Source organism: Mustela erminea, chromosome 5 (assembly GCF_009829155.1).
Source record: "Mustela erminea isolate mMusErm1 chromosome 5, mMusErm1.Pri, whole genome shotgun sequence".
NCBI lineage: Eukaryota > Metazoa > Chordata > Mammalia > Carnivora > Mustelidae > Mustela > Mustela erminea.
In genome coordinates this window covers 96,896,123-96,922,061 of record NC_045618.1, presented here as the reverse complement: position 1 = coordinate 96,922,061, position 25,939 = coordinate 96,896,123, and the positions used below count along the sequence as shown (strand labels likewise).

Genomic DNA, 25,939 nt, shown 5'->3' with positions numbered 1-25,939 from the left:
TCAGATACATGGAGAACAGAGGTCAGAGCTACCTCTGCTTCTATTCTTTTCCATGAGATCCCAGGCTTCTCACTGTTTTATATGGGAGTAACTGCATCCAAGTGAACTTGAAATAGGAGAACTTCACATCTAGTTTTGGTTCTCCTTTCGATTCCCTAGGAAGGGAATGATCCCCTCTGTTTTAAACAAGAACTATTCCATTTAGCTCTCATGATTACTCTCCTGAGTAACACAAGTAAAGCTGAGGTAGGTTGATTTGTCCAAGCTAGGAAAGTGTGATTCCATAAAGATTTCGAAGAAAAATTCCTAAAGGCAAGGGTCTGGATAGCAGGCTCCAGAGGGCTTGGCCAAACAGTTTTTGTGTAGACTCTTGCCCAAGAGACACGTGGGAGCTCCTGTCTTTGTTTCTTCTGGCTGCTGGAACAAAGCACCCCAAACTGGGTGGCTTATGACAACAGAAATTTATTCTCTTAACACTTCTTGAAGCTAGAAGTCCAAAATCATGGTGTCGGCAGGGCCATGCTCTCTCTGAAGGTGCCAGGAAGGAATGTGCTCCTTATCTTTTTCTTAGCTCTTGGTATTGCCAGCAGTCCTCCACCTTCCTCAACTTACAGATGCATCACTCCAGTCTCTGCCTCTGTTGCTGCACGATATTCTCTGTGTGTGTCTGTTTCTGTGCCTTCTTCTCTTCTAAGGACATTGGTCATATTGGGTGAAGGGCCACCCTACTTCATGATGACCTCATTTTAACTAATAGCATCTGTTAAAACCCTACTTCCAAATGGGGTCCAGGTCTGGGATTCTGAGAAGACAAGAATTTGGGGGGACACTAACCCGGTACAGCTCCCTGCACCCCCTTCCCTCTTCTCATCTCTATCTTGTTGTATTCTTCCTGGTTAACCTTCAGACTACTTAGCCACATGTTAGGCTTGTCTTATTTTCTTTGCCAATTTGGTGGCACACTGGGCTTATTCAATCTCCTAATTACTACTTTCCTATCGATAGTTTTGTTTTGTTTTTCTTTCTCCCTCCTTCGATGAATCTGTTACGAATTTCCCCTGGAAACCCCCTACCCTCCACTTCTTTGGATCTGCTCCTGAAGTTTGAACTTGGATAATAATGTTTTGCTTCCTTGAGCCACCCATAATAGACAGAACCCAGTCCTATTCCCTTACTGACTTATTTATAGAGGATCGGGATGTACAACTCTAGCTAATATTTTGAAATATTATCTTATATTCAATTTGTTTCTGATTTCCTGTAATTCTTCTTCTCTAAGGTTCTACACTTATCGAAGCTGAGCACACCTTCAGGGAAAGGGCAAAAACCAAGGGAAAAAGAAGCGTCAGGCATTTGAAAGAAAAAAAGGTTTTTTTTTTTTTTTTTTTGGGAAGATCTAGGCTTTAAATTATTAAGCTCTAGCTTGGAGAATTCAGACCACAGCAGTTTTTCTATAAAGCAGAGAGTAAGGAGAATGCAAGATTCAAATGACTTTCATTTTTCCCTTTGCAAGGATGGTCAACTTCCCTCTGGCCTGGTGGGAGTTTTATGGCCAGGAAGAATAGAAGAGCATAGAGAGAGGAAGGAAAATGAGATGTAGAGTTGGAGGATAGGGATATACATATTTCTTTTTCTTTTTCTTTTTTTTTTTTAAAGATTTTATTTATTTATTTGACAGAGAGAGATCACAAGTAGGCACAGAGGCAGGCAGAGAGAGAGAGAGGGAAGCAGGCTCTCTGCTGAGCAGGGAGCCCGATGTGGGGCTCGATCCCAGGACTCTGAGATCATGACCTGAGCCGAAGGCAGCGGCTTAACCCACTGAGCCACCCAGGCGCCCAAGGGATATACATATTTCTGAGGGGGACTTCCCTGTCCTCTCTTATGCCTGAAAGGTAGTAGTGACCTTCGTATACGTTAGGTATTCCATGATATAGAAAGCTTATTTTTTCAATCTTGCCTTAACTTTTGGATGAAAATATCTCAGAGTGTAAATCAGGGAAACTACAAAGGAATATAAAGATCAACATGGCATAGTCAGGTAAAGAAAGAATGAAGAATAATACCATATGGTTTCCAAGGTGTGTGGTGTGGAGGAGATCCAGACTTTCCTGATGGCCCCAGAGAAGAATGAGAAAATTCTTCAATGTCAAGAAGTCTGGGAGAAGCCTGAGGTCAGAAGAAGGTAATAGCTGTGTCCTTATCACTGAAAGACACTGGGTGAAGATGTGAGCCATGGGTGCCATGGGGTAAGTGGCAGACACTCAGAAATCAAATCGAAGTCTAACGATGTTGGGTGAAAGAACACACCTCTCTCTAATATAAGGACAAAGCATGAACCAACCATTTGTGGAATGAGAACAAAGTGAAGGGCACATGAGAGAAACCCTGAAAAACTAGGTAATTAGAAAAAAGGTGCTAAATAAAAAAAAAAAAAATGGTCTAGAGAGAGAGAGTTCCTGCGCAAGCCCAGTGGGGGAGAGGTAAGGGGGGGGGTGGGTAGATAATCCCAAGCAGTGTCCACACCCAGCACAGAGTTCAGTGTGGGGCTGGATCCCCCAATCCTGAGTTCATGACCTGAGCTGAAACCAAGAGTTGGACACTCACCTTACTGAACTACCCAGGCAACCCAAAATATGATAAATTTTAAATCAAGAAGAGGCTGTGCTTCCTTGAGTTTTCCCAACCATTAGCTGATGTGAGTAGCTTGTCAAGAGGTCAAGTTCAATTACAATGTTTAAAGTCTATGTTATGTTATGGCATATTATATTAATTGTATTGGTGTTGTGATGCTAAATTTTGAAACCAGTACCTGACCCAAATTTTCTTTCCTTTATTTCCTGTTACATGCACAAATATAAATTACTCCAAATATAGAATCATGGGGAACGTTTTAGTTCAACTCTCTTCTAATCCTTTATATCTTATCTGTGGCTTAATCAAATCACTTTCTTGTCAGAAACAGTGGGCTTCTTTACATTTCCACCACAAAATTGCTAATCCAACTTTGATGTTGATCTTTAATCTAGTCTACTGGTGACCTAGAAGTGTAAACATTACTTCATACCAATCTGTTTTTAAAAGATAGTAAACCAAGAAAAATGATAAGTGGAAACTTCTCTGTGTTAATATTTAAGCTGTGGAGTTTTCCAAGGGTACATCCAGGGATGTGGCACTTTCAAAAATAATCTTGAAGTAGAATTGTACTCTCAAATTTTCAAGTTTTCAGACAATATTAAGCTTTTCCTAAGTACTAAAATGCCAAACCATTACAGATAAACTGTAGGAAGACTTCAGAATTCAATGTAACTGGACAGAAATGGGACAGATGAACTTTGAATGAAAGCAAGTAAAGTCATGCCTTTTAGAGAAAACACTTACTTCATCATGCTTATAAAACTAAAGATTCTGAGCTGTTAGCTAACCTCAAAATGGAAGTGATTCAAGTCGTGGTCACATATACTAATGCTCTTTGACAACTAACAAATATTATCAATAAAAATATTAGGAGTAATAATATATTATTAGAGTACTATGTGTCAGGTGCTGAGCTATGTATCTTATGTGTACTACTTTACTTAAAATTTTTAATAACCTCTTGCTCTTTTTGTTTTATGAAATAAGGGAAACGTCAAGGTCAAACTGACGTCAGATATTCAAGCTCAAGGCAGTCTGATGTCAAAGCTCAGACATTTACCTACTATGTTACACTGCCCTGAACTGAACATCTTCTACTCTGGAACAAATCTGCATTTTTTTTCTGTTCCTGAAATAGTGTCAGAATCAAGGGAGACGTGCCAGAATAAGAATAGATCTAGGGCAGGGCTACTAAAATTGTCAAGGCTATGGTATATGAGGGTAGGCTTTAAAAAAAAATTATTATGGGTTCAAGATACAAACTATAGAAAACATGAGTGGTTCACAAAATCCTGGAGGTCTAGAACTATAGACTAGCATGTCTGTCTTAAAGAAGGAGGGCATATGAGAGAGAACGTTCTTTACTAAATCTCGGAGATTTGCTATTTTTAAGCTGAAGATAGAGTATCAAGACTATAAAGACCTTGCTCATGTTTTCTACCTCTGCCTCTACTTTCCTGTGTTTGTGAGGTACTCCTCACCAGCAGCCACAATATATCTGAGACCTTAGCCCCATCATCTGGTAACAAATTACCTTGGCATCCTCTCAAAACAGTATCCTTATAATCAGCCTTTCCTAGGTACCTCCTTTTTCATTTAGACCCTGGATTTGCTACCTCTGGGGATTATCCTTTGGGTATTTTGTTACTTCCTCAAGCCATATATCTCTCCTTGATTTCTTTCAGTCCATACAATGGGGATTTGATGTGCTTCTTTATTTCTAATTTAGCAGTTGCCTTTCTCACTCCCCTTTTTGTTCTCACTAAAGCCCTGTTGAGGGACAATCCTGTTTCCCAAATGAAATCCTTTCTCCTACTTAACACCATTGTCTGAGTTCTGCTGTTTATGAACAAGTGCCCCCTGCCTGTCTTCTGGAGATGACCAGACCCCCAATACTATGCTTTGTCTCACTGATAGTAAATCATGTCTTGCTGTCATCTGAAACACTCAATTCTAGGTGATGCTGCTTAGGTTTTTTCTAAGCTTGGATGCGGTGAAGCTATTACCAAGTGGGAGAAAATGAAACTAGGTGGACAGTCATTTGGTTAGAGAAAACTTATCAGAACAGAATATTTTGTAACCTACAGGAATGGTTCAATTGTAGGGTTTAATTAGACTTCATTATAATCTGAGTTAGCTTTAAAGAGAACTGGTCCATTGGGCAGAGGTTGAGGAAGGGATAGTTTCGGGTCTCAGATTCATATCCGAGCCACAGAAAAAATGGAGTTTGCATTCAGATTTTGGAAATATCAGAAGTAGATTTAGCTTCAGGATAAAAGGATGAGGCCAGAGGTCTGCATACACAGATAACTGAGGTATGATTCAGGGTGAGTTATAGTCCAAATAAGCTGTGATATAAACCAGGAATCTGTGATCAAGAAGAATAAGGCAAGCACAAGGAAGTGTGGGGCAACAGATTAGGGTGTGTAGTTTCTGAGAGATAACTTATATATCCATGATGATTTCTACATTCTTGCTTAGTTTTATAAACCAGACATGGAATAGTGTATATGTGATTTAAAGGACCACTGGTGGAAACAGGGAGTAACCGTGAAAATACACAAGACCTGGTATTTGCTTTATGGGAAGAGGCTAGGTTAGAAAGAAAGGACAGATTTGCTACTAATATTCTGACTTTGCCCTACTCGGCAGTATCTCCTGAATTACTAGCTTTTCTTCTTTCCGTCCCACTATCTGGGGTGTATCTTGTACTAAGCCCTGATTCCCTCCGTGACATTGCCTCTCCCACGTTATCTAGGTTGGAATGTCACGCTCATGCTGGAAGATGGAGATAGAAATTAAAAAGAAACCATAGTTAATAAAACTATAACAGGTTATTAAGGTAATAAAGGTTGTCAGAGGAGAGCCCCTAAATTTTCATGGTCCTGTAATCAGAAAAGATTAAGTGTTCACTGCTGTTCTTATTACAAGAATACTCTTCAGTGAGCCTTAGCAGATGCAACGTGGGATTCCTTTGGGGTCATTGCAGCATCCATACTCACAAGGCAAAATCCAAGAAGCTGGTAATCCATAAAGTTATTTACACTGCTCCTACAGCAAACTACACTAATTGGGCTGCAGAGTGTCCTGGGTCTGATTTCATTGCAGCCTTTGGACCTGTCTTCTAAAACTCCTTTCCTTTCTGATAAATCTTCTCCCTGCCAGTCATTAAGCCTCAGCTCAGGCTCACCACCTGGAGGCCTTTAGTCGCTAGTGCTAGGTGTGGCTGAATACAACACACCGGGTTGGTCAGGGCAGATTAAAAAAATGTTGAATTTCAAGCAGAAAACAAAAAAAAAAAAAAACAAAAAACAAACAAGAAAACTTGATTGGTTGAACTCGCCATTTGTTTCCAAGAGTTATCTATCCAATATTTTCATAGGAACAACAACAAAAAAAAATATTAAATCCAGTGCAATTTTTATCCTCATTGTCATGTTACTCAGTTAATGGTTGCATGTAAAATTTGCCTCCTAGTGCCTTGGGACTTTATTTATATAATACCCATAGTAGTGGTGCATGTGTTGACCAACACACCCTGTCCACTATGTGTGTTTCTTTAAAGGAAGGGATTCTGTCTTATATATTTTTGTATGTTTAAGATCTAGAATTAGGCCTGGCCCAGAGTACATACATCTGGCTGTTTCCTCAACTGAAATAAATTCTGCAATGTCCAGGTTCTCTAAGTTCTCTCCAAGCTCCAAAGAGTTCATTCAGGAACTGCTGAGGTTTCCACGGCTGAGATGTGCACTATGTGGAAAATAAAGGCCCTGTGAGTTCCCAAAGCTTATGCTCTAATGTTCAAGGTTAAGGAAAAAATTCTCCATTAGGGATAGTCACTTAGTCTGGATTCCTTTGTAAATGGGATATACACTGAGATTCTGTGATAATAAGATATTTAAATCTAGAGTTCTGCAAACAGTCAAAGGGCCTAGGATTCCATAAATACACCCCCCCCCCCACAAAAGGACAGTGCTGGTATGCAGGTGAAGTACTATTTGCAGAACACGAGCAGCTAAAATCTGGAAGTACCTCGTGGACATACCGTGAGCTGCCATCTGAGAGTTGCAGTTTACAGTCCCTTGAAGCTGCTGTGCTGTACTACGCAAGAATGATTTACTTTTAAAAGACAGATCTTCAGAAACTTAAGACAATTCCTACCGCCCACCTTCCCTACACAAATGACTAGTGAACTTCATTCTCTTGAGAAATGCCATACATTGAGTTTTACTTCTAAAATGATACTTAATTCCATCCTTGAAAGTGGCATTTCAAAAGAAGGGGTCCCCAACAACATGTGAGTCATCCATTGGGACCCTCTCAACATTCTTGGTTCCTCCTATCTTGAAAAGCCAGAGGGTAAGCACTAGATCACACCCTAAAAAGATAAAATACACAATTCACTTAATTGAGTTAAAGGACCTCATTGGAGACATTGGAGACAATGGGGACTATTCATTTTCATGTGTTTGGAGTTCCCTCCCCACAGCAGAAGTAGCAGGGGGAGAGGGAACTGCAGTATGTTATGTTAATTTATTATGGGAGCAGATAAATGAATACTATGCTCCAGATTCTCCATAGCAATTACTTTTGTTACCCATGTATAAATGCACGTTTTTAGCTATTTTAATCACTTCCTTATCCATATGCCGTTTGAATTGTGAAGAATATATTCAAGAAAGTGAATTGCACGCAGGAAGCACTAATTATTGTAATTATAAAAACAACTCACAAACCACTTCTATAGTCCCAGTTTTCCCTATCAAAATTTGGTTAAGTATTCCTACACCCGCTCCAATGTAAATTAAAGATGCCTCCAATTTTCTAATCCTTTTCTAAATACGAATTTCTTAAACTCAGTGTCAGAACTAGCTAGCTCTGCTCCCAATGAGAGTCTGTCTTTCACAAAAGAGGAAAGATTTTCAAAGCAGCTAACTTTAGTAGGAGACGTTGCATATTAAATAAACTAAGCTCTGAACTCCTAGTGTTTCTCCCCTAGAGAGTAGACACCTCATCGCCACGATGACCACATTTCCATTTAAAAGGATGGAAATGGAGAAGAAACGAAGGCACTTCCAAGTGGCTGCTGGCCTGTTCTGCCCTCTAGTCAAGCAGAACGGGTCCTGGAAGACCTTGGGCGGCGGGGAGGAGGAGGTAGTGTGTTGTAATTACCCTGATCTAGGCTGGTAGCCGGCCCTTCCGCGTGCAAGCGAAAACAGCGGCATCAGGCATTGCAACGGCGGGCTGCCGCCGCGGAGCTCTCAGAGTCCGGGGAGGGCCTCGGCGGGGAAAGCTGGAGGCCGGATGTGGCCGGCCTCGCGGAGCCTCTCGGCGCTGTCCATACTGATGAGCTCCTCGGCTGACACAGGCAGGCAGAGCGAAGGCGGAGCAGAGGAGGCAGAGGAGGCGCGGAGGCAGGCGGCTGAGCCGCGCACCCGGCTTTGACGTCGCCCAGCTGCGGCTAGCAGCTCGCGCTCTCAGCACGTAGCGCGCAACGTGACCACACACAGCCTCCCTCTCGGGCAGCCCGGCAGCCCGTCCGCCTGCTTTCGGCTTCGCCTTCCTCTTCCACCTCCTCCTCTCGCCTCCGCGGCGCGCACCCCCGCGCACACCCAGGGATTCCGGCCGGCGTCGAGCCCTGGGCGCTCCGCCGCCCGGCCCGGCACCTCTGCCGCAGCTGGGGCCCGACCCGCGGCCACGCAGCTGGGTGTCCTCCTCGGGCGGCCGCTCCCGCGTTCAGCTCTGGATGCCAGCACTACGTTAGCCCAGGCGGGGAACCCCTTCTGCGGCTCCCTCCTCTAAACTCCCGCCTGTCCCGACCGCCCCCACCCCTCCACCTGGCGGGGGCGGCGCGGAAGCCAAGAGGACGCGCGCGGTGCCGGTGGGCACGGTAGACGTGTGTGCGGATCCGGTCTCTGCTTGGCATTCTCCCTCTTTCGCAAGTGGCGGTGCCTGGACTCTGCTTTCGGCTCCCGGAATTGGTGCGGCCGCCCGGAGCCCCTTCTTCGCTGGCAGGGCGCTAACGGCTATTTTGGAGAACGGTGGTGGTGGCGGCGGCGGCGGTGGCGGCAGCGGCGGTGGCGGCTGAGGCTGGTGCCCGAGAGAGCTCCAGACGCACACTCTGCTCCGCGTCGGTCCCTGTCCTCCTTCCTCCCCCTCCTCCCATCCCTTCCTCCCCACCCCCGTCCCCCTAGCCCCACTCCTCCTCTTCCTCCTCCTCTTCCTCCTCTCCCTGCTCGGCGATGCGAGCCTGTATCGTGTAACAGGATTGGCGTTGCAATGGCAACTGATGGAATGGGGGAAGGCAAGACAGCAGGGCTGGGGGCTCCGGACTGCGGGCGGGCGGGCCGCTGCCGCCGCTTGACGCTGCTCCGGGGACCTTCGCGAGTTACTTTGTAAAGGCGAACCCAGGCGAGGACGCCCCTGCTCGGTGCCCCGAGTCAGAGGCCACTTCCTGCTCCGTGGCTGCCCGCGTCAGGCTCGCACCGCTCGGCACCCCCGGACCCCGGCCCGCGCCCGCTGCCAGCCCAGCGCGCCGCCGCCGCCGTAGCTGCGGAGACTCGAGCCCGCTACCCTGAAGAACACTTCGCCTCACGGCCCCCTTCCCATCACGCCCCCTGCTCCTCCCCGGCGTCTGCGATTTTCCCAGGCGCCCGGTGTGAGTGCGGCGTGCGTGTGAGTGTGTGTCAGGGTATTGTGTTGTGTGTGTGTGTATGTGTGTGTGTGTATGAGTGTGGGGTGTGCGGGGCTCCTGCGCTCCGCTCACGGACGCTGCCGGGGAAGGACGGACAGACGGCGCTTTCTTCTTCGGCGAGCGGTTCCCGGGCACCTCGGCTCGGCCCGGGCGCGAGTGGAGCGCGCTCGGCTAGCCGCCGGCCTCCGGAAGGTCCCGCTGCGTACCCCCTGGGCTGGATATGTTCATGTTCACGTGAAGATGGATTTAGTGTACGGTCTCGTGTGGCTGCTGACAGTCCTCCTGGAGGGGATCTCTGGCCAAGGAGTATACGGTGAGTGGAATAGCGACGCTATCGTGACCTTGTGATTCTTAGGCAAGATGGGCTGGCGAGCGAAAATGCACGACTCGCACCGTTGCGGGGCCCCTCCCGGCGTGGTGTTTGATTTACACTTCATCACGTTATTGGGAGCGGTGAGGAGGCAGCGAGCGTGCTGCGGATTGGGCTGCGAGCCGCTCCCCCGGCGCCTCGGCTGGGGCTGGGAGTTGGGTCGAGCCGGCAACATTGCACTCTTGCGAATGAGTGGCTTTGCGCTTGGTTTATCCCCGCTAGGGCCCCGAGCTCTAGCAGTCTTTGATTTAATAATCATTTGGCTCCTTGCATTGCCGCGGTGTCGGTGCCGCGGTTTCCCTTGAAGGGAAGCTTCGAATGTGACCCTAGTGAGCTTCCCATCCCTCTCTGTCTCCCGCCTTTTCCTTCTCTCCACCTTTTCTTTTCTTTCTCTCTCTTTTTTTTTTTTTTTTTTTTTTTTTTTGGTGAATGCCTCTATGACTGGATTTTCTGGCTCAGGAAGTGGGGTGACAGTTGAGTTGCGTTCTGCACCAGCGTTGCCATGAATACTGACTTGGGGAGGGGAAAATAGCAGGCAAGACTCTCGATGCCAGACACAATTAAGGGACATGTTTATGTGAATGGATGAGCAAAATGCATGAATGAACGGTTGGCCAAGTCTGCGCGTCTGGGCTCCGGGGCAGGACACCAGCTCGCTGCAACAGGAACACAACCTCAGTTTTCTGGAAAACCCAGGTCTGGGCGGGTTAGGACCAAGGCAAGCTTGTTAATTTGGAGATTTTTAAGTCCTCAGGAGCAAATCCAGGTTCCTTTGCCTGTCAGCAGTTGGCACCCTTGGGTTTCGGGACTGAGAGCTAGACTCACATACACATACCCAGGCTCTGGTTGAAATGTGCGTCTTTTCCTGGGACAAGCAGGCAGTGCCACAAGGGGAACATAACTTTTATCTCAAAGATATGGTAGAGCGGTTAGGAGAATAGCTCTTGAGGGTACAGCAGGCCAAAACTCTCCCAGAGCTCCCCTAGGGTCCCTGCGTGCTGGAAATCAACCTACTACCTTTGTTATCTATCAAAGTGCTGGGGGGGGGGGGTTGGACCCCAGCACTGCAGTGCTAGGTCAATGGCTGTTCTGGAGCAAAGGGCATGAGTGTTTGTGGAAATGTCAGAGCTCTCCCTGCAGACCCCAGAACTTACTGCAGAGAGGGCATGGGTGCAAGGGGACCTTGAATACTCAAACTCTCTGGGAATGTGGTGTGCGCCTGGGTGGATGCTGGGGAAGGGATGTGGGAGATCCCATAGTAGCCTTTACTGTCTCCACTGTGTTCTTCCTGGTCTGAGCAGTGGGAGGGGTTTGTCCAGAGGGGCTTCTGGAGCCACGGAACTCCATCTGCCACTCCCCTTTCCTGTCTTCCTAGTTCCCTTTTAGGCTTGGGCCGGGAAATTTTCACTTTCTCCCACTTAAAGACATCTTAATTTCTTTTCTCTACCCATCCCCTCATTACCAAATGAAAGAGAACTTGCTTGACAGAGGTGGTGGTGGTGGTGGTGTTTGTGTGTGTATAAAGGAGATGTTGAGACTCCAGGCAGATCTTACTGCTTGGGCTGACAGCAGGAGGTGAGGCACTGGGGAAGGCAGGAATGAATTGAGTGCTCTTTTGACGTCTGCTGGTCTCTGGTGTCCCTGAGATGAGAGTGGCTGAGATTCTAGGGATGGAGGAACGCTGAAAGTAGAGGCTTCTGAAGGAGCTGTTCCTTAGCATGAGGGAGCCTGGATTCCTTTTATCTCAAGACTAAGTCATTTATTTCTCTTCCATTTGTTAGGATCATCCCAGCTAAACGGATTAAAAACAAAACAAAACAAAACAAAACTGTTTATGTGTATGGTGTGTGTGTGTGTGTGTGTGTGTGTGTGTAGGAGATAATGAAAAGTTAGAAAGATTGCGGGGACAGGACGTGCGAGAACTCTCTGGATTAGAAAGGCACGGTACCATTTTTCCTGTCACTTTTTGTCATTCATATTATTGTCCTGGCAAGTTTCATGTTGGGCAGTGGAAAAGGGTAAGATCTAGGAGTGGAGATAAGTAGGAAATAATTACATGGAAATAATGCCAATGGTGTTTAACAAAAAAGGGGGAGGCAGTTCTGCTACTGAACTGATCTTTGCGATGAAAGTGGTGGTCTTGTTTTGCTTGTTTTCTTTTAATATTGATGTGGGTATTGGGCATCTGACTTGGAATAGAATGAGTTTTGTATGAAAATTAGTCAGCAACCCTGGTCCTTATGAATGCCACAGCTATTAGGTGGGTGAACAAATATATTTATGTGTTACTTTTTAAGTATGTCTTAGCACACGTTAGGTTCTTACAGTGGGAATCCCTAACCTTCAGCATCAGCATCACCTGGGAACTTGTTAGAAAGGCAAATTCTCAGGCCCCCCTCTTTTCTAAATCAGAAATTCTGGATGTGGAACCCAGCAGTCTGTGTTCATGACCTCAGGCCATGATGACTGTGATGCTTGCTGAAGTTTGAGAACCACCAACATGGACTTAAAATTTCATTGCGTTGACTTTGTAAATCATGACCTTTCTTAATCTAAAGTAGTTTGAATTTTATTAGTGAACGTGTGTATAATGAAGAGAACAGGTTTTTTTTTTAATTTAGGTATAAAATATTGATCAATTGTGAAAAGGACACAGAAGAGTTAGTAGATTATAGATGTGTTTTGAACATTTTACATGAAAAGCCTTGAAAATGAATGAATAAAAAAGGGCAATTATAGGGGCACCTGGGTGGCTCAGTGGGCTAAAGCCTCTGCCTTCGGCTCAAGTCATGATCCCAGGGTCCTGGGATCTAGCCCAACGTCAGGTTTTCTGCTCAGCGGGGAGCCTCTTCCTTCTCTCTCTTTCTGCCTGTCTGCCTCCTTGTCATTTCTGTCAAATAAATAAATAAAATCTTTTTTTTTTTTTAAATGGGCAATTATAAACAGACTTTAAGACCTACATAGGAACTTTGCTACCATAAAAATCTATATCGCTTTATCCTTTTGTCTGTGTTTGCTAATGAAAAACCATTCATGTAACACACAAAGTATTATTTCTTAATTTTGTTTTCTAGTAGCCAGCTTTAAGAAGTAAAAATTATGTGCAAATCAAGCGAAATTATTTCTTTGCAGCTCAAATTAACTTCTTGATTTAGTAATTCAGGTTTTTTTTTTAAACAGTATATTTGTTTTAAGGCACAGATGATATTATCTTGAGTTACTATAATCTTCTTTCTCTTATGTTCAATCAACTTGACACCATGTGCAGTACTTATGTGTGAAAGTTTATGCTGTAGACCTAGAACTGATTGTCATTTATCTTGGGATATTGCTCAGCAAACTAACTGCACGCTAGCTGAGATTTGCATATGTGTGGCATTTGGGTAAGGGAAATTATCCTTCACTTCCACCGATCTCCTCCCCTCTACCAGTAATTTTGATGTCATTTAAAAAGGACATGAAAAAAACTGACATTTTCCCTGTTTATTTCTTAAATACTCTGTATCAGTCATGGCATTGCAGTGATATAAATTGTTTGAAAACACTTCTGAAGGGAAGATCGCAAAAAAATAATTTTTTATAATAGAGCTGCATCAGAAGAGTCGATGTGGACTTCCTGAAATAACTGTTAACTATTCTGATGGATAATGGTCATTTGGAGATATCTGTATTTGTGTAGTTTTTAAAATCCATTTTCTTGAGTTACAGATTTGACTTTCTTGAATTTTAGATAGTTATTTGCATTCAAAAATTTTTTTCCTCAAAATAGTCTTCGAATTTTAGTGTTTTAATTTTCCTTACACCGAAAACCAAGTCATTAAATGAATAATGAAATGGTATCCATTGCCAGCATTATTTTGTTGGACTTCCCTTGTATGAGGTTGAGGATAACTAATTAAACATAGGATCAGAGGTCATAGTAAATCCCAGCTATGTGTCTATTTAACTGAAGTACCTAGAACCAAGTGATCCAAAGCATTTTTCCAGTTTTGAAAGTTTTCTTTGTAAGTTATTCTGTGTCGTAAATTGTTTGGGCTGTTTAGCTATGTTTCCTTTTCTTTTTCTTTTTAAGATTTTATTTATTTATTTGTTTATTTAGCAGAGTGGGGGAAGAGAAGCAGTAGGAGAGAAGGGGAGAGAATCTCAAGCAGACTTCGTGCTGAGCACGGAGAGGGACGTGAGACTCTACCTCACTACCCTGAGATCCTGACATGAGTCAGATGCTTAACCTACTGAGCCACCCAGGCACTCCCTAACTGTGTTTTCTAGAGATCCTCTTGGTAAGGCAGCATACTGAGAATCGTATCTCCTGGTAAACTTCTCAGTTGTTTTGCTAAAGATAAAAATAGCTCGATTGCCACACACTGTATTTTTACCTCTGACCTATCAGGTCCTTAATTTCCAAGGAGGCTCATAAAAGATTATAAATGCATTAGCACAAGACAAATCTACAAATGAAAAACAGAATTAAAGTCTCAGTCTGAGTAGTTTTTAATGGGAGCCAAATCAGCCAATGACTGGGTATCTTGAAATGGTTAATGCACCCTCTATAAATAGCTCCCAGGATGTGCAGGAAGCAATAAACAGAGTAAGCTTATCAAACATACTATAGTCACTCAATTCCAGTAATATCAATTATAGCGAGCTATATTCACTCAATTCCAGTAATGTCAGTTAATATATAATTTAGGAATAACATCCCAGGCAGTAGCTATATAGAAAAGACTTGGTGGGATTGAGAATCAGGGGATAAGGTGGATTGGAAGGGTCTGGAAGGTATTTCAGACTGTCAAGGGATTGAATCTGAATGGATAGATTGGCCCAAAAGGTTAGGTGCTCTGGAACGTCTGTTAACCATTACATCCAGTCCCAGGATATTGCCATCCTCATGGCAAATTTGTTCCAAGTGCACAGAATTGTGATTTTTGTCCAGTTCGAGTTTGTAGATCTTATTATATTATATGCTGCTTTTGGCTAAACACATATATAGGATGTCAGCCTGTGGGAGGAGAGGCAGATACGACTTTAATAAGTGTTGCTGAAAAAAAAAATTGGTCTGAAGCTCTGTCACATGTAGTCAGCTTTTTCTGTCTTTCCACTCCTTACCCCACTGCTCATACACATTCACAGACTAATATCATCACATCACCACCTTGGCCACCATCACAAGGAAAAGTGACCTGTCCTTTGTAACCAGGATTATTTTTGTTCATTCAGAGTCGTCCTTGCTGGTCACGTTACTGAGAATTCACAAGTAAAATAGGCAGATTATTTTATGTAGTATTACTTGCTCATGTCTTATAAATCCCTAGGAAAATCCTTAAGTGGACTATTAAGTACTTGGATTGAGCAGGTGTATGTCAAACTTAAGGAATCATTTTCTAGAGAATAAGTCAGAAAGGATTCCAGGGTTCAGATAATTAAGAATCAGAGGTAAACTTAGAAATGAAGTTCTGGTGAATAAATGTCACAAAAGAAATCCAAGGAAGGAATTTTTTTTTTCATGATCTTGATTTCTTAGCTTAATTTTATTGTCCCTTGTTCTGACACTTCTTATTGATACTGTAGAATTATTTTGGGGTGTGTGTGTGTGTGTGTGTGTGTTATAAGGTGAACCCCCTGAAGTCTTCTTTGAGAAACAGGATACAAGCAAAGTTTTCTGAGAGAACATGCTTTGTATTCTTTGAAAAATTAGTTTTGATGTGATTGTGGTAGCACATATTGAGATGGGACTTACCAGCATGAACCCTATGAGTTGAGTTTATGTCTTTTTAAGACAGTGTTAGGAACTGTGGTCCTGGGTTGTTTTCCAGCTGTAGAGGTGATTCGTCATTCACATTCTTTGGTCTGGTCCTCGTGCTTTGGGAAGGTCTTGAGAGAGCTGGTTTTAAGGCTTGTTACCTACAAAGGTGGAGGCACAAATAGCAAACATACCCACCTGGTTCTGATGTTGATGCTGGTGTTGTTTAGCAGCTGCAGTAAACTGAGGGTATGGGCTCTCAGCTGGGAGCTGAATTGGAGCATGTCTTACTCTCCTTTTAGGCTATTTTGGAAAGATAAGCAGCGTATTGTATTGAGCGCATTTCAGGTATGAATAGGGTGAACATTTTCAGCTTCATTGTAATTGCTGTTAACTGAATAGTCCCACAAAATGAAATTTCATTTCTTTGTCTCAGTGTCAGTGTAAATACACAGTTTACAGCAGACAGGAATGATGACATTTATAGAAAACTGTGTCCTATTTTTATTTTTGAATCCAGTTAATAAACTTCTGGGCTTCTATAATCATAAAGTTGTAAGTGAGCAGAGACTTTAAGATATTATTGAGTCTTTACACTAATTTAAGATAGAATATGTCAGTCAAATAGTGGTCTTGGGTTGTTTGTGAGATTTGTTTACAGAAAGAAATTTCACAACTCTTTCAGAATCCAGGCACATCGATTGGATGGATATTTTTTTTTTCAACTTACTAATAGAGCCCCTCATGTTCCATTATTGGGGCATGCACTTATTTTCCATTTTATGCTAGTACAGTTCCATTTCTTTCTTAACTCTACCACCTTGCACTGATGCCAGTTAATCTCTTTTTATGTTGGTTTCTTTCTACTTTTCCAAGACACTATGCCTTTTCTAATCTTGGTTTTAAAACACTTCAGTTCCTTTTCTGTTAATATCATTGACTGAATTCAGTAAGAAGAAGATTTTCACTTTATAATCCAAATCATACATTCCCCACAAGTTTATAATCACAGAAAATGATTTCAAATATTAGGAGCATACTTTTGGTCTATTACACATTTACTGTAAGTATATTAATTGAAGACATATTATTAGGTAGGAACAAGGATACTGGAAATTATGATGTAACTTATTTTTGTCTTTTAGTGTGTAACCTTTATAACTTTTCATAAAAATAGGAGACATCAGTTTCTTACTCTTTCCACTCGAAATTATACCAGAGGTTGCTGTGTGCTAGACAGATAAGGTCAAGTATGTGACATGTTACCGTATTTACAAGTGGCATATTTTTTGTCTTATTTTTTTTTGTAATGAGAATGGGAGGGATAAAAATAATTGAGTGATCCTGCGGATAGGAAAACATGTCTGTCTGAAAGAGGAAAGGTTGGTTCATAGCCAGGCCTTCTAGAGTCCTAAAGGACAGCACTAAAGGCAGCTGAGATCTCAAAGAGGTAAGTAGAAAATAGGATGTCAGCCTGGAAAATGCTGTTAGGAAAATGTATCTGCACCTTAAGTAATGGTAAAAGCAAAATCATTTTTTTCTAAAGTAATCAGAACTTTATTCATGTGTGTCAAACAGAAGAAATAAAATGGTTGCCATCTGACTGAAGAACATCTTCAGGGAGAATTTTCTGATCTGAAAGGGAAAGATGAGGAACTCTTAAATAGAGCCTGTGGTCCCTGTGGACCAGATTATCATGCCTGCTAATTAATTGTATGACTCAGGTACATAAGGAGAGACAGGAACAGATTAAACATCAAGACATTCTATCTATTATTTTGAGTAGAACTGTGTACTGAGTCTATACCTTGCCTCAGGTAGATTTTCTCCTGAAGAAGACGAGGCTCCTGTAAGTATCCTGAGAAGGATAGAAAAATCTGAGGAAGATATGCAGCTTTTGGGAAACTATGGCCAGTGGGGATTCTGCACAGATTCTGGGAGGATGTAGGGGAAGTTCTGGTAATTCAGTCAACAAATTAATGTATTACTGCTGTGGGTAACACATGTGGTTGCGTGAAGGGCTGTGAACGCAGAGAGTTTACAAGTTAATAGAAGAGATAAAACTAAATGGAATATGAAATGAGACTATGAGAAACATATGAGTTTGTGCCTAAACAAAAGAGAGCAATTACTTTTGGTGTCATGGTTGGAGGAAACTAAAAAAAGCCGATACACCATACGTTGAGTCTTGAAAGTGGGTTGGCACAATATAGGTAACAAAGAAGGAAAAGAAATTGCTACAGCGTGGATCCTAGCTGTGGGAATAGTGGTGCAGAAAGAAAAATAACTCTAGAATGCATATCTAAGAAAACCTAAGCTATTCCTCCAAAGTATGCCCCAACTAGAAAGATGTTATCTGTCATTTAACCTCTCCCATCCCCCACAGAAGTCTGTAAGTCTGCAAAATAAATTTCATTGTGTGATACTCTAGAACTTCCTGAGATATTTAGGTCACCAAGATTTGGGTTTTGTTCAGTTGGGAGCTAACTGAGTGCTCATTAGATGATAAGACAGTTGTGTTTAAAGTTCCTGGGAGGGGCGCCTGGGTGGCTCAGGGAGCTAATGCCTCTGCCTTCAGCTCAGGTCATGATCCCAGGGTCCTGGGATCAAGCCCCGCATCAGGCTCTCTGCTCAGCGGAGAGCCTGCTTTCCCCTCTCTCTCTGCCTGCCTCTCTGCCTACTTGAGATCTCTGTCTGTTAAATAAATAAATAAATAAATAGGTAAATAACGTTCCTGGGAAATACTGTGCCCTTCCAGTAGGCAACCGTAGGAAGCTTTGAACCTACACAGCAGCTCCTCTTGGAGTTAAAGTCAAAAGACTTTTCAAAGCCTTTTTAGAGTGCCTACTACTTAGAAGCAGCGAACCATGGGTCTAGAATGACTTGAAATATCATGTTGATTTTTACAAATGTATAGCCTGGGAGATGAATGCATTGCCCTTATAAAAAGAGAGGTATGTGTTTTCATTATTGTTTTTTATCCTTGTGCAAAGCAGCACAATGTGGTAGAAACCAGGGAACTTGGACTTGCTCCTTGTTCAGCTATTACTTTATTGGGTGACCATAGACAAAAATCTTAATCTTCTCTCCATTAGTTTCCACATCTAGTAAACTCTTAGGAAAGAGAGATGTTGCATAAAGGATGGGAAGAGTGAAAATGTATGGTTGCTTTTTTATACCTGGAATAGACGGAGAGTGCATGGAAAGTGTTCCCCATCTTCTTAAGAAAGCACACACAGGTGCTCTAGCAATTGGACCTCCTAACAGGACGGCCATTTGGTTCTTAGAACCACGTAAAGGGCTAGAAAGTATCAGAGAGCAAGTAATTTTTTCTGGAAAAAATATTCCAGTGTGTCAGCCTAACAGAAAATAAGTGGTCTATTTTAAAACAGTATATCTAACATTAATCTGTGCATGCAAATGCTACTTGATATTGCATCTCATATACATGTATAGCTGACACTGCTCTTCAGGCTAACCCCTTCTCTCCCATCAGCGTAACCCTGGAATTTCTCCTTTTGCTTCTTACTGGTGGGGTGGTGGGGGAAACTCCTATGCCCCCTCATTTAAGAGCTCCACTCGATATTAGTATTACCTAAACTTTATGAGTTTATTTACGTATTTATATTCAAATGTATATATAAACCTTGCTTTAGTACCAAGAAGCAAGAATATTCCTAATGTTGTGTCATTTTTGAGACTAAGTGAAAATTGGTAGTCTATAAATATTAATTTTCAAGTGGGAAAAAAGTAGAAATTATTTGTAAAAATATAAATATTTGAGAGTGTAAAAATAAAAACGGAAAATGAGAGTATATTACTAAAGAGGCTATCCCATATTTATTGTGTAGCATCTAATCTTGACCCAAAAGTGACCCAAATTGCTGTTTTTCACCTACTCAACTAATCTTTAAAAAACAAAAACAAAAACTTTTAGATTTAACTGAAAAGGCAAGGATCTTTTTAACATTAAACTGTGATAGCTATATATATAAAGAAAATATTTTTCTACTTAATGATTTTTTTTTAAAGAGTTTATTTATTTATTTGACAGACAGAGAACACAAGTAGGCAGAGAGGCAGGCAGAGAGAGAGGAGGAAGCAAGCTCCCTGCTGAGCAGAGAGCCTGACCCGGGGCTCTATCCCAGGACCCTGAGATCATGACCTGAGCCAAAGGCAGAAGCCTTAACCCACTGAGCCACTCGGGCACCCCTACATAATGAATTTTAAGTATACTTGGCAAACACTGTGTTTTTGAGGGTGATAGGTAGTTTATGTCCATAATCCCTATTCATATAGCTAATAAGATAGGAAAAATTAAATAGGCTAGTCATTTGAGTGTCAGGATATTAGTTAGATATATTAGTTAGAAATATCTGCTACAAATCCAAAAGGTCATATTTTCTCGAGACTTTAAATAGACAACAAAATTATTAGTTGAGAATAATTTTCCCTATTATGTGGAATGAACAATACTGGCTTTGTGAAGGAAGTCACTATAAGCGTTGACATACGGTAGATTCTGTAGTGTGCACAGATTTAACTGACGTGTAGTTTTGGAGTTCTCAGTCTTACTTTAGTCTTTTAGAATTAGTCAAGTTCTTATTAAGAAGTCGTAGAGTGCTATTTTTGTCCTGGTTTTGAACGTGCCCTTTGTTTTTTGTAGTTATTCTACACTGCTGTTGTGATTCTCCCCTTGTTCTTTTATTCACATATTTATCATCTGGTTCATTGTTCATACTGGACTATTCACCTGTACCCTTTCCCTGTACAGAGCTGTTATATTAAGTTTAAAGTTTTCAGTCTTACTTCACAATTAATCAAAGCTCAGCCTTTGGCTAATTTTGTTCTCACTTTGTCGCGCATAGATTGATCTTCGTATAATTGCATAAGGAGATGCAACTCTCTTCCATTATAACCATTCCCTGCAATATTGTAAGCTACATGATGACATCATCATTGTGAAGACTGAGTTTTATAAATTTCCTATTCTTTACCTAAGACAAGAATATCTCCCAATGGGCTGCAGCCTTTTATTCAGAGGCTACTTATTCTCTGATTATTTCCTGTGCTTCTCTGCAAACATCCCTCCAGTGGCAGCAGCTGGGGTTGAAAGTGGCCTTCTTTCTGCTCACTGTGATTTTGTAATTTTACCATTGAACTCTATTCTAATTATATGTGATTTGGGTTACCATTTCAAAAAGCATGTAAGTTTTTAGTTTTCTGTCATCATTAAAAACTCCGCTTGTTAATGCCTCAGATCTTCAAGCTTACTTATGCAAAGATGTACTTTGAAACGTTTATGCTCTACCACCTCTCCAGTTTCAGAGAAAGGTTAAAGAATCTTCTCTATCAATCAGTGTCTGTCTAGATATAAATAGATATACACACACTACAAATATTTATTTATATGTAGAGTATATGTGTATATGCTCTAAAAATATATTCACATATATTAACTGTATTTAAGTATGTGTGTTATGTGTGAGTGTGTTTGTATATCTGTAGAGTGGGTGTCGTGGGTTAGTAGCTATACTTTGGATTAAGCAGGAGGAATCGAGTGGCTTTCCAGCTTTCCTTGCCAAGGAGACTCTGATTCAGTGTTGATGGCAGAACACGCAATCTCTTACCTAACTTTCATTTGGTTTTTAAATACCATTTTGTGATACTTACATGTTCTTAATTGTTCACCAGTTTAAAATATTACCTCTAGAAGCTCATCCCTTCTCTTCCCATCTATTTTTTTTTTTTTTTTGCAATTGATAGGAGAGAAATGTTTCTTAGCTGCATAATAGCACTACACATGCAGTCTCTTTTACTTGCAGAACAGTGAGGAATACACTTGAAGCCCAGTGTTACTGGTATGCTGAGAAGACCATCCCTCTTGTCTGTTAGCCAGTTCTTTATAGTAGGTCTTTCTTCCTTTTCTCTGTATTCAAATGAGGACAGTAAAATAAATCCATAAACTAAATTTAAGTAACTTGGATTATCTACCTTCTTTTTCCTTCTATTATTGAAAAATAATTAAAAAATAGGATATAGTATTTTTTCCATAAAATAATTGCCATTTATTAATTGTCTACTATTGCCATACCTTGTACTAGGAGTTTTATGTCTGTTGTGCAATCCTTTAATCTTGGAATGAGATGATGAGAAATTAAATAACCATTGGATAGTTACTGTTGACTAAATTTCGAATCAGATTTGAAGTATATGTAAAAATAAATATGTGTATACTTATGTGTACTGTTAAGTTACATTCGTGTATGTGGATGTTTATAACTATGATTAAAACATGCAAGGTAGCTAGCTCATGTTCCATGCATGAAACTTACCTCAAACAGTGTATGTTTGAAATGCAAATTGGATAAATTCTAGCTTTTTGCCTGAGGAAAATATATAGGTAGTTAATGTCAGCATTTTATATCATGCAGTTTTCTTTCTTAGAAAAGAGGGTTAGGATTTATAATTTTGGGGTTTTTTTCCCTTTCTTTTTAGAACCAAAATGCCCATACTGAGGGCTCTCCCTGGTATAATTTATTTTTGGACTGATAGGATATTTTAAGCTTATTCATAATTAGTGACCTGTAAAAGTGAAGACATGACTCTACTAGATATTCTGCAGAAGTAGTTCTTTTCTTCCATGTAAAATAGTAGGCATGTGCTTATAAAAAATAACCACTGTCAAGTGTACTACTTTATTTTTCCCCAGGCTGATTAACAATCACTGGCCTTGGTAAGATTGATAGTTAAATGTCATATTTGGCCTGATTTTGCCTTGAGTTCCCTGGGGGTATTGCTTGGGCATTTTTTGCACAGAGTTAATTGAGGGGACTATATCAGCGGGTTCCTTTTCTTAAAAATCTTGTTGTGCTCAAGAGGACAGTTGATTGCAAGCTCTGTCCTTCTCTTAGCTGCCAGTGAGTTCCTCAACCCTCAAAGCTTACAAATTAGTGCAGTTTAGTGATTTGTTTTAGGCTTTTAGCTACAGCATTTGCTGCCATAAAAGCCATTTTTTCTGATACTTTTTGAATGCAGTGATTGTGTCGTATAGTATAACCCTGTACCATTCTGGCTATTGTGTGATTGATACAGAAACTGCTTCGATAGGAAACCATTTCAAGAGAGAACAGGAAAGGTATTATATTCGGCTGTAGTGCCATGCATTTCTAAGCAGCTGATGTTTTCTTTAACTGATAACCACCCCCTAAATTTTCAGAGGCAATTGAGCCTTTAGAACTTTAACTCTTAATTCAGTCTGGCTGCAGAGAGCAATGTCCTGGAGTTCATTATACATTCACATTTCATTAATTCATTCTGGAGTATGACTCTGTTGCTTCTGTTGTATTTTCAAGTCAAACCTCTTTAAGAACATGGAGAAGTATAAATTTAGTGAATTTTTCTCTAAACAATGATTCCTTCATACCTGAACCAGATACTTGAAACTCTTGAGATAGTACAACTTTTTAGCATACTGAAAATTGTGATAGTATTCTCAAAATGGAGTGGGCCATCATGTGTTTTTAAATCTTTTTTTCCCCCTAAAGTTTGTGGTTTTTTTGTTTGTTTTTGGTGGTTGGTTGGTTTGTTTTTAAGTTAACTCTACCCACAACATGGGGCTTGAACTCACAACTCTGAAATCAAAGCCACATGCTCTCCCCGCTGACCCAGCTAGGTACCCCATGTGTTTTGTTATCTAAGAATCTCAAATTAAACTGTAAGCCTCTGTGAAGGAATAGAGTCAAAGATGAATCAAATCACAGTTCAAAAGAGTTTAACCTTAGATTTTATGTTTTTACTACCTCACACATTTAGAAGTATATTTGGGAGTATTTACAGTAGATTTTACACCCTATTTTTCTCTTTCTCCACTTTAGGTTTTTAAACTTTGTGATCCCTTAGATGCATAGTTTAATTTGGATGAAGGTGCATAGTGTCTTGATGATTGAGCTATACAATTATATACCTAAGATGTAAGTACATCTGTATGTTACAGTTTATCATTTATTTTAATATTATATAATACTGGCAATTAATACTCATTCAAATGAATGTCTATAAAAGCTGAAATAAAGATCCTTAAACAAAATAAAGGCTGAAGTACCTTGTGAATCTGAAAATGCCATTTAAATATCTTCACTTGTTAGAAAAGTTAAAGTCTAGATATTTTCAAAGGTTATTCTCGGATTGCTCTAAGAGTATTTTCTGGTGGCTTACTATTGATGGCTTCTCGTTCACTGTATGTAGGTGTCATCCTCCCAGCAATTATCATGGTATTGCAGAGGTTTGCTCATTATTAATAAAAGATTCAGGATTTCTCTAAATGGGAAGTAACTGATAAATCAAATAAATAAAAACCATTAAAGCAGACTTCTGACATACTACTGCATGCTGGTTCGGGAGATTAGATTTCAGGTGGCATGGGGAAGAACAGGTATGTTAGCCTGGTCATAGTATTGGCCTAGAAATAGGCAGAATGCACTGGAATAGATTTACTGTTGTAGGAGATAGTTATGGTTGTTATAGGAGATATGTAATGGGAACTAGTAGGATGGATCCAGGCAGAATGAGGTGTCTACATGTCAGAGTTTGGGTTCCCTAGGAAGTGAACACTGAGAAGACGACTTACATGCAGAGGGTTCATTAGGGAGTACTCTTGGGAACAGTACCTGTAAGGGAGGAAGGGAGCCTAGATTGAGTAGAGGGTGATTCAGTTGCAACAGAGTTCTAAGCTGAGCTGATGGGTGCTCTGAAGTTGGGATGGACATGAGAGATGTCACAGATAGAGGAAAGGTCCTTTGTACCCACTTTTCTAGCAGTCATTGGATGTATGCTGCTTCTGGGTGAGGTGGCTCCCTTTGGTTGAAGGCAAAACCTGGGAGGAACTCAATGGGAAGCAATCAGTCGGTAACGCTCTAAGGAGCTGGGAGAATTGGTGTCTTCATGCAGAAGGATTCTGAATGATGCATCACATTTTCTAGATGTCAGTCTTTATGGTGATTGTACTCGGTTGTTTATGAGAGTTCATTCCATTGGGGAACTGGTCCTCTGAAGCAAGTTTTCTTTTCTTAAGGAAACATAAGAAAAAAGTTAGTGGACTTAACTTAAGCCCCTGCTACTATGCCGGATCTCAAAACAATTTCTGACATTTATCACGCTCTTTTCTACCACCCTTTTTAGAGGTTCCGCCCCACCCACCGCTAGTAACTCTGAAGTGACCAGGAAGGGTCTGTGAATTCTGGTCACACTTCTCATCTCAGACTGCTTCTACAGATACTGCATCAGTCATTTTGCTTTCAGAATCAGTAGGGGAGCATAAACAGATATTTAAGTGGGTCCCTGGCTACCAGATGTCATTTTCCATCCTTACATTGTGTTACAGCAGTCTTGCCTTTTCTTAGCAATCAGGGTTAATTGTCTCTGTGTGAAAGTTGTCTCCTTTCTTGGCCTATTTATCTTTAGCCCACAGTGGCTAGTTGGCAATATTCACAGGAGTTCAGAGTTCTGGCTTTTGTCCTGGGGGAAGTGTTCCCCCTCTGGGGACCAAGGACATCTTAGCCACGCAGAATTTAGAATTGTGGAGACTGAAAGTCCAGGTACCCCATGTAGGTTACTAGGAATGAAGTTAAATGGGGCTCTTGGACTTGTGTATTCTGCTTATTAGGGACGCAGCTCCACATAATGGTCATTAACCTAGGGTTATCCCAGATCCTGGACGTGTGGTGCCCAGTCTACTCAGGGCATTGTCTTCAAGCTGCTATATCAGCTGCTCCTTCAAAAGGCTGTTCTATTATTCTGTCCAGCCCGTAGCTTTTGAGTGGCACATGATGTGACAGGACCAGTGAATTTTATGATCACATTCATCTTTACACCTTTTTATCCTCTCCAGTGGATCCCTTTGTTTAGTGCAATTTTATGAGGGCTCCTGTTTGGGTAGGTGGCATATACTGAAAGATCTCGAGCTGAGGTGCTTGCAGAGACTGTTAGACAGTAGAGATAAACCCAGAACTGGAATATGTGTCGGCCCTAATGAGGATGACTCTGCTCTCTCATGGATGAGCAGGATCCAATGTAGTCAATTAACACCAAAAGACTGGTTATTCTCCTTCAGGAACGGCATATATCAGGGTCCATCTTACTGGTCAGTTGGACACTTAGCAGCAGCAGTAGCTGGATAAGCCTTGATGAATGGGAGCTTCTGTGGCTTGGTACATGCATATTGCTGTATGTTTCTCTATGGCTGCTTCCTTCTGGGCATCTATTGAACCAATACTGTGGTGACTGACAGCAAGCCGACTGATGTCGACTGGCCAAGTCATTCTGTCTATTAGGCTGCTTATTACCTTCCTCTAATTACTGTTGCTCTGTAAAACACCATCCCAATTTAATGGTATAAAATAGACATTTTGTTATGTTCATGGATGGTATGGGCCAGGAATTCATATAAAGGACAGCCAGAATGGCTTATTTTTGCCCCATAGTTTCTGGGCCCTTTCCTGGG

The 25,939-nt window shown here is 41.5% G+C and overlaps 1 protein-coding gene and 1 long non-coding RNA gene across 2 annotated transcripts in view; one reads left to right on the top strand and one right to left on the bottom strand.

Moving 5' to 3' along the window:
- Nucleotides 1-8,076, bottom strand: part of LOC116591343 — a 46,795-nt gene extending 38,719 nt beyond the window's left edge. The window contains exon 1 of the long non-coding RNA XR_004285968.1: nucleotides 7,807-8,076. This is a non-coding gene — a long non-coding RNA (uncharacterized LOC116591343). The remainder of the gene's footprint in view (nucleotides 1-7,806) is intronic.
- A 52-nt stretch (nucleotides 8,077-8,128) lies between these two features.
- MDGA2 (MAM domain containing glycosylphosphatidylinositol anchor 2) overlaps nucleotides 8,129-25,939 on the top strand; it is an 863,714-nt gene continuing 845,903 nt past the window's right edge. Inside the window, exon 1 of the mRNA XM_032344142.1 lies at nucleotides 8,129-9,641. Coding sequence (XP_032200033.1) covers nucleotides 9,362-9,641 — 280 coding nt within the window. The 5' untranslated portion in view covers nucleotides 8,129-9,361. The remainder of the gene's footprint in view (nucleotides 9,642-25,939) is intronic.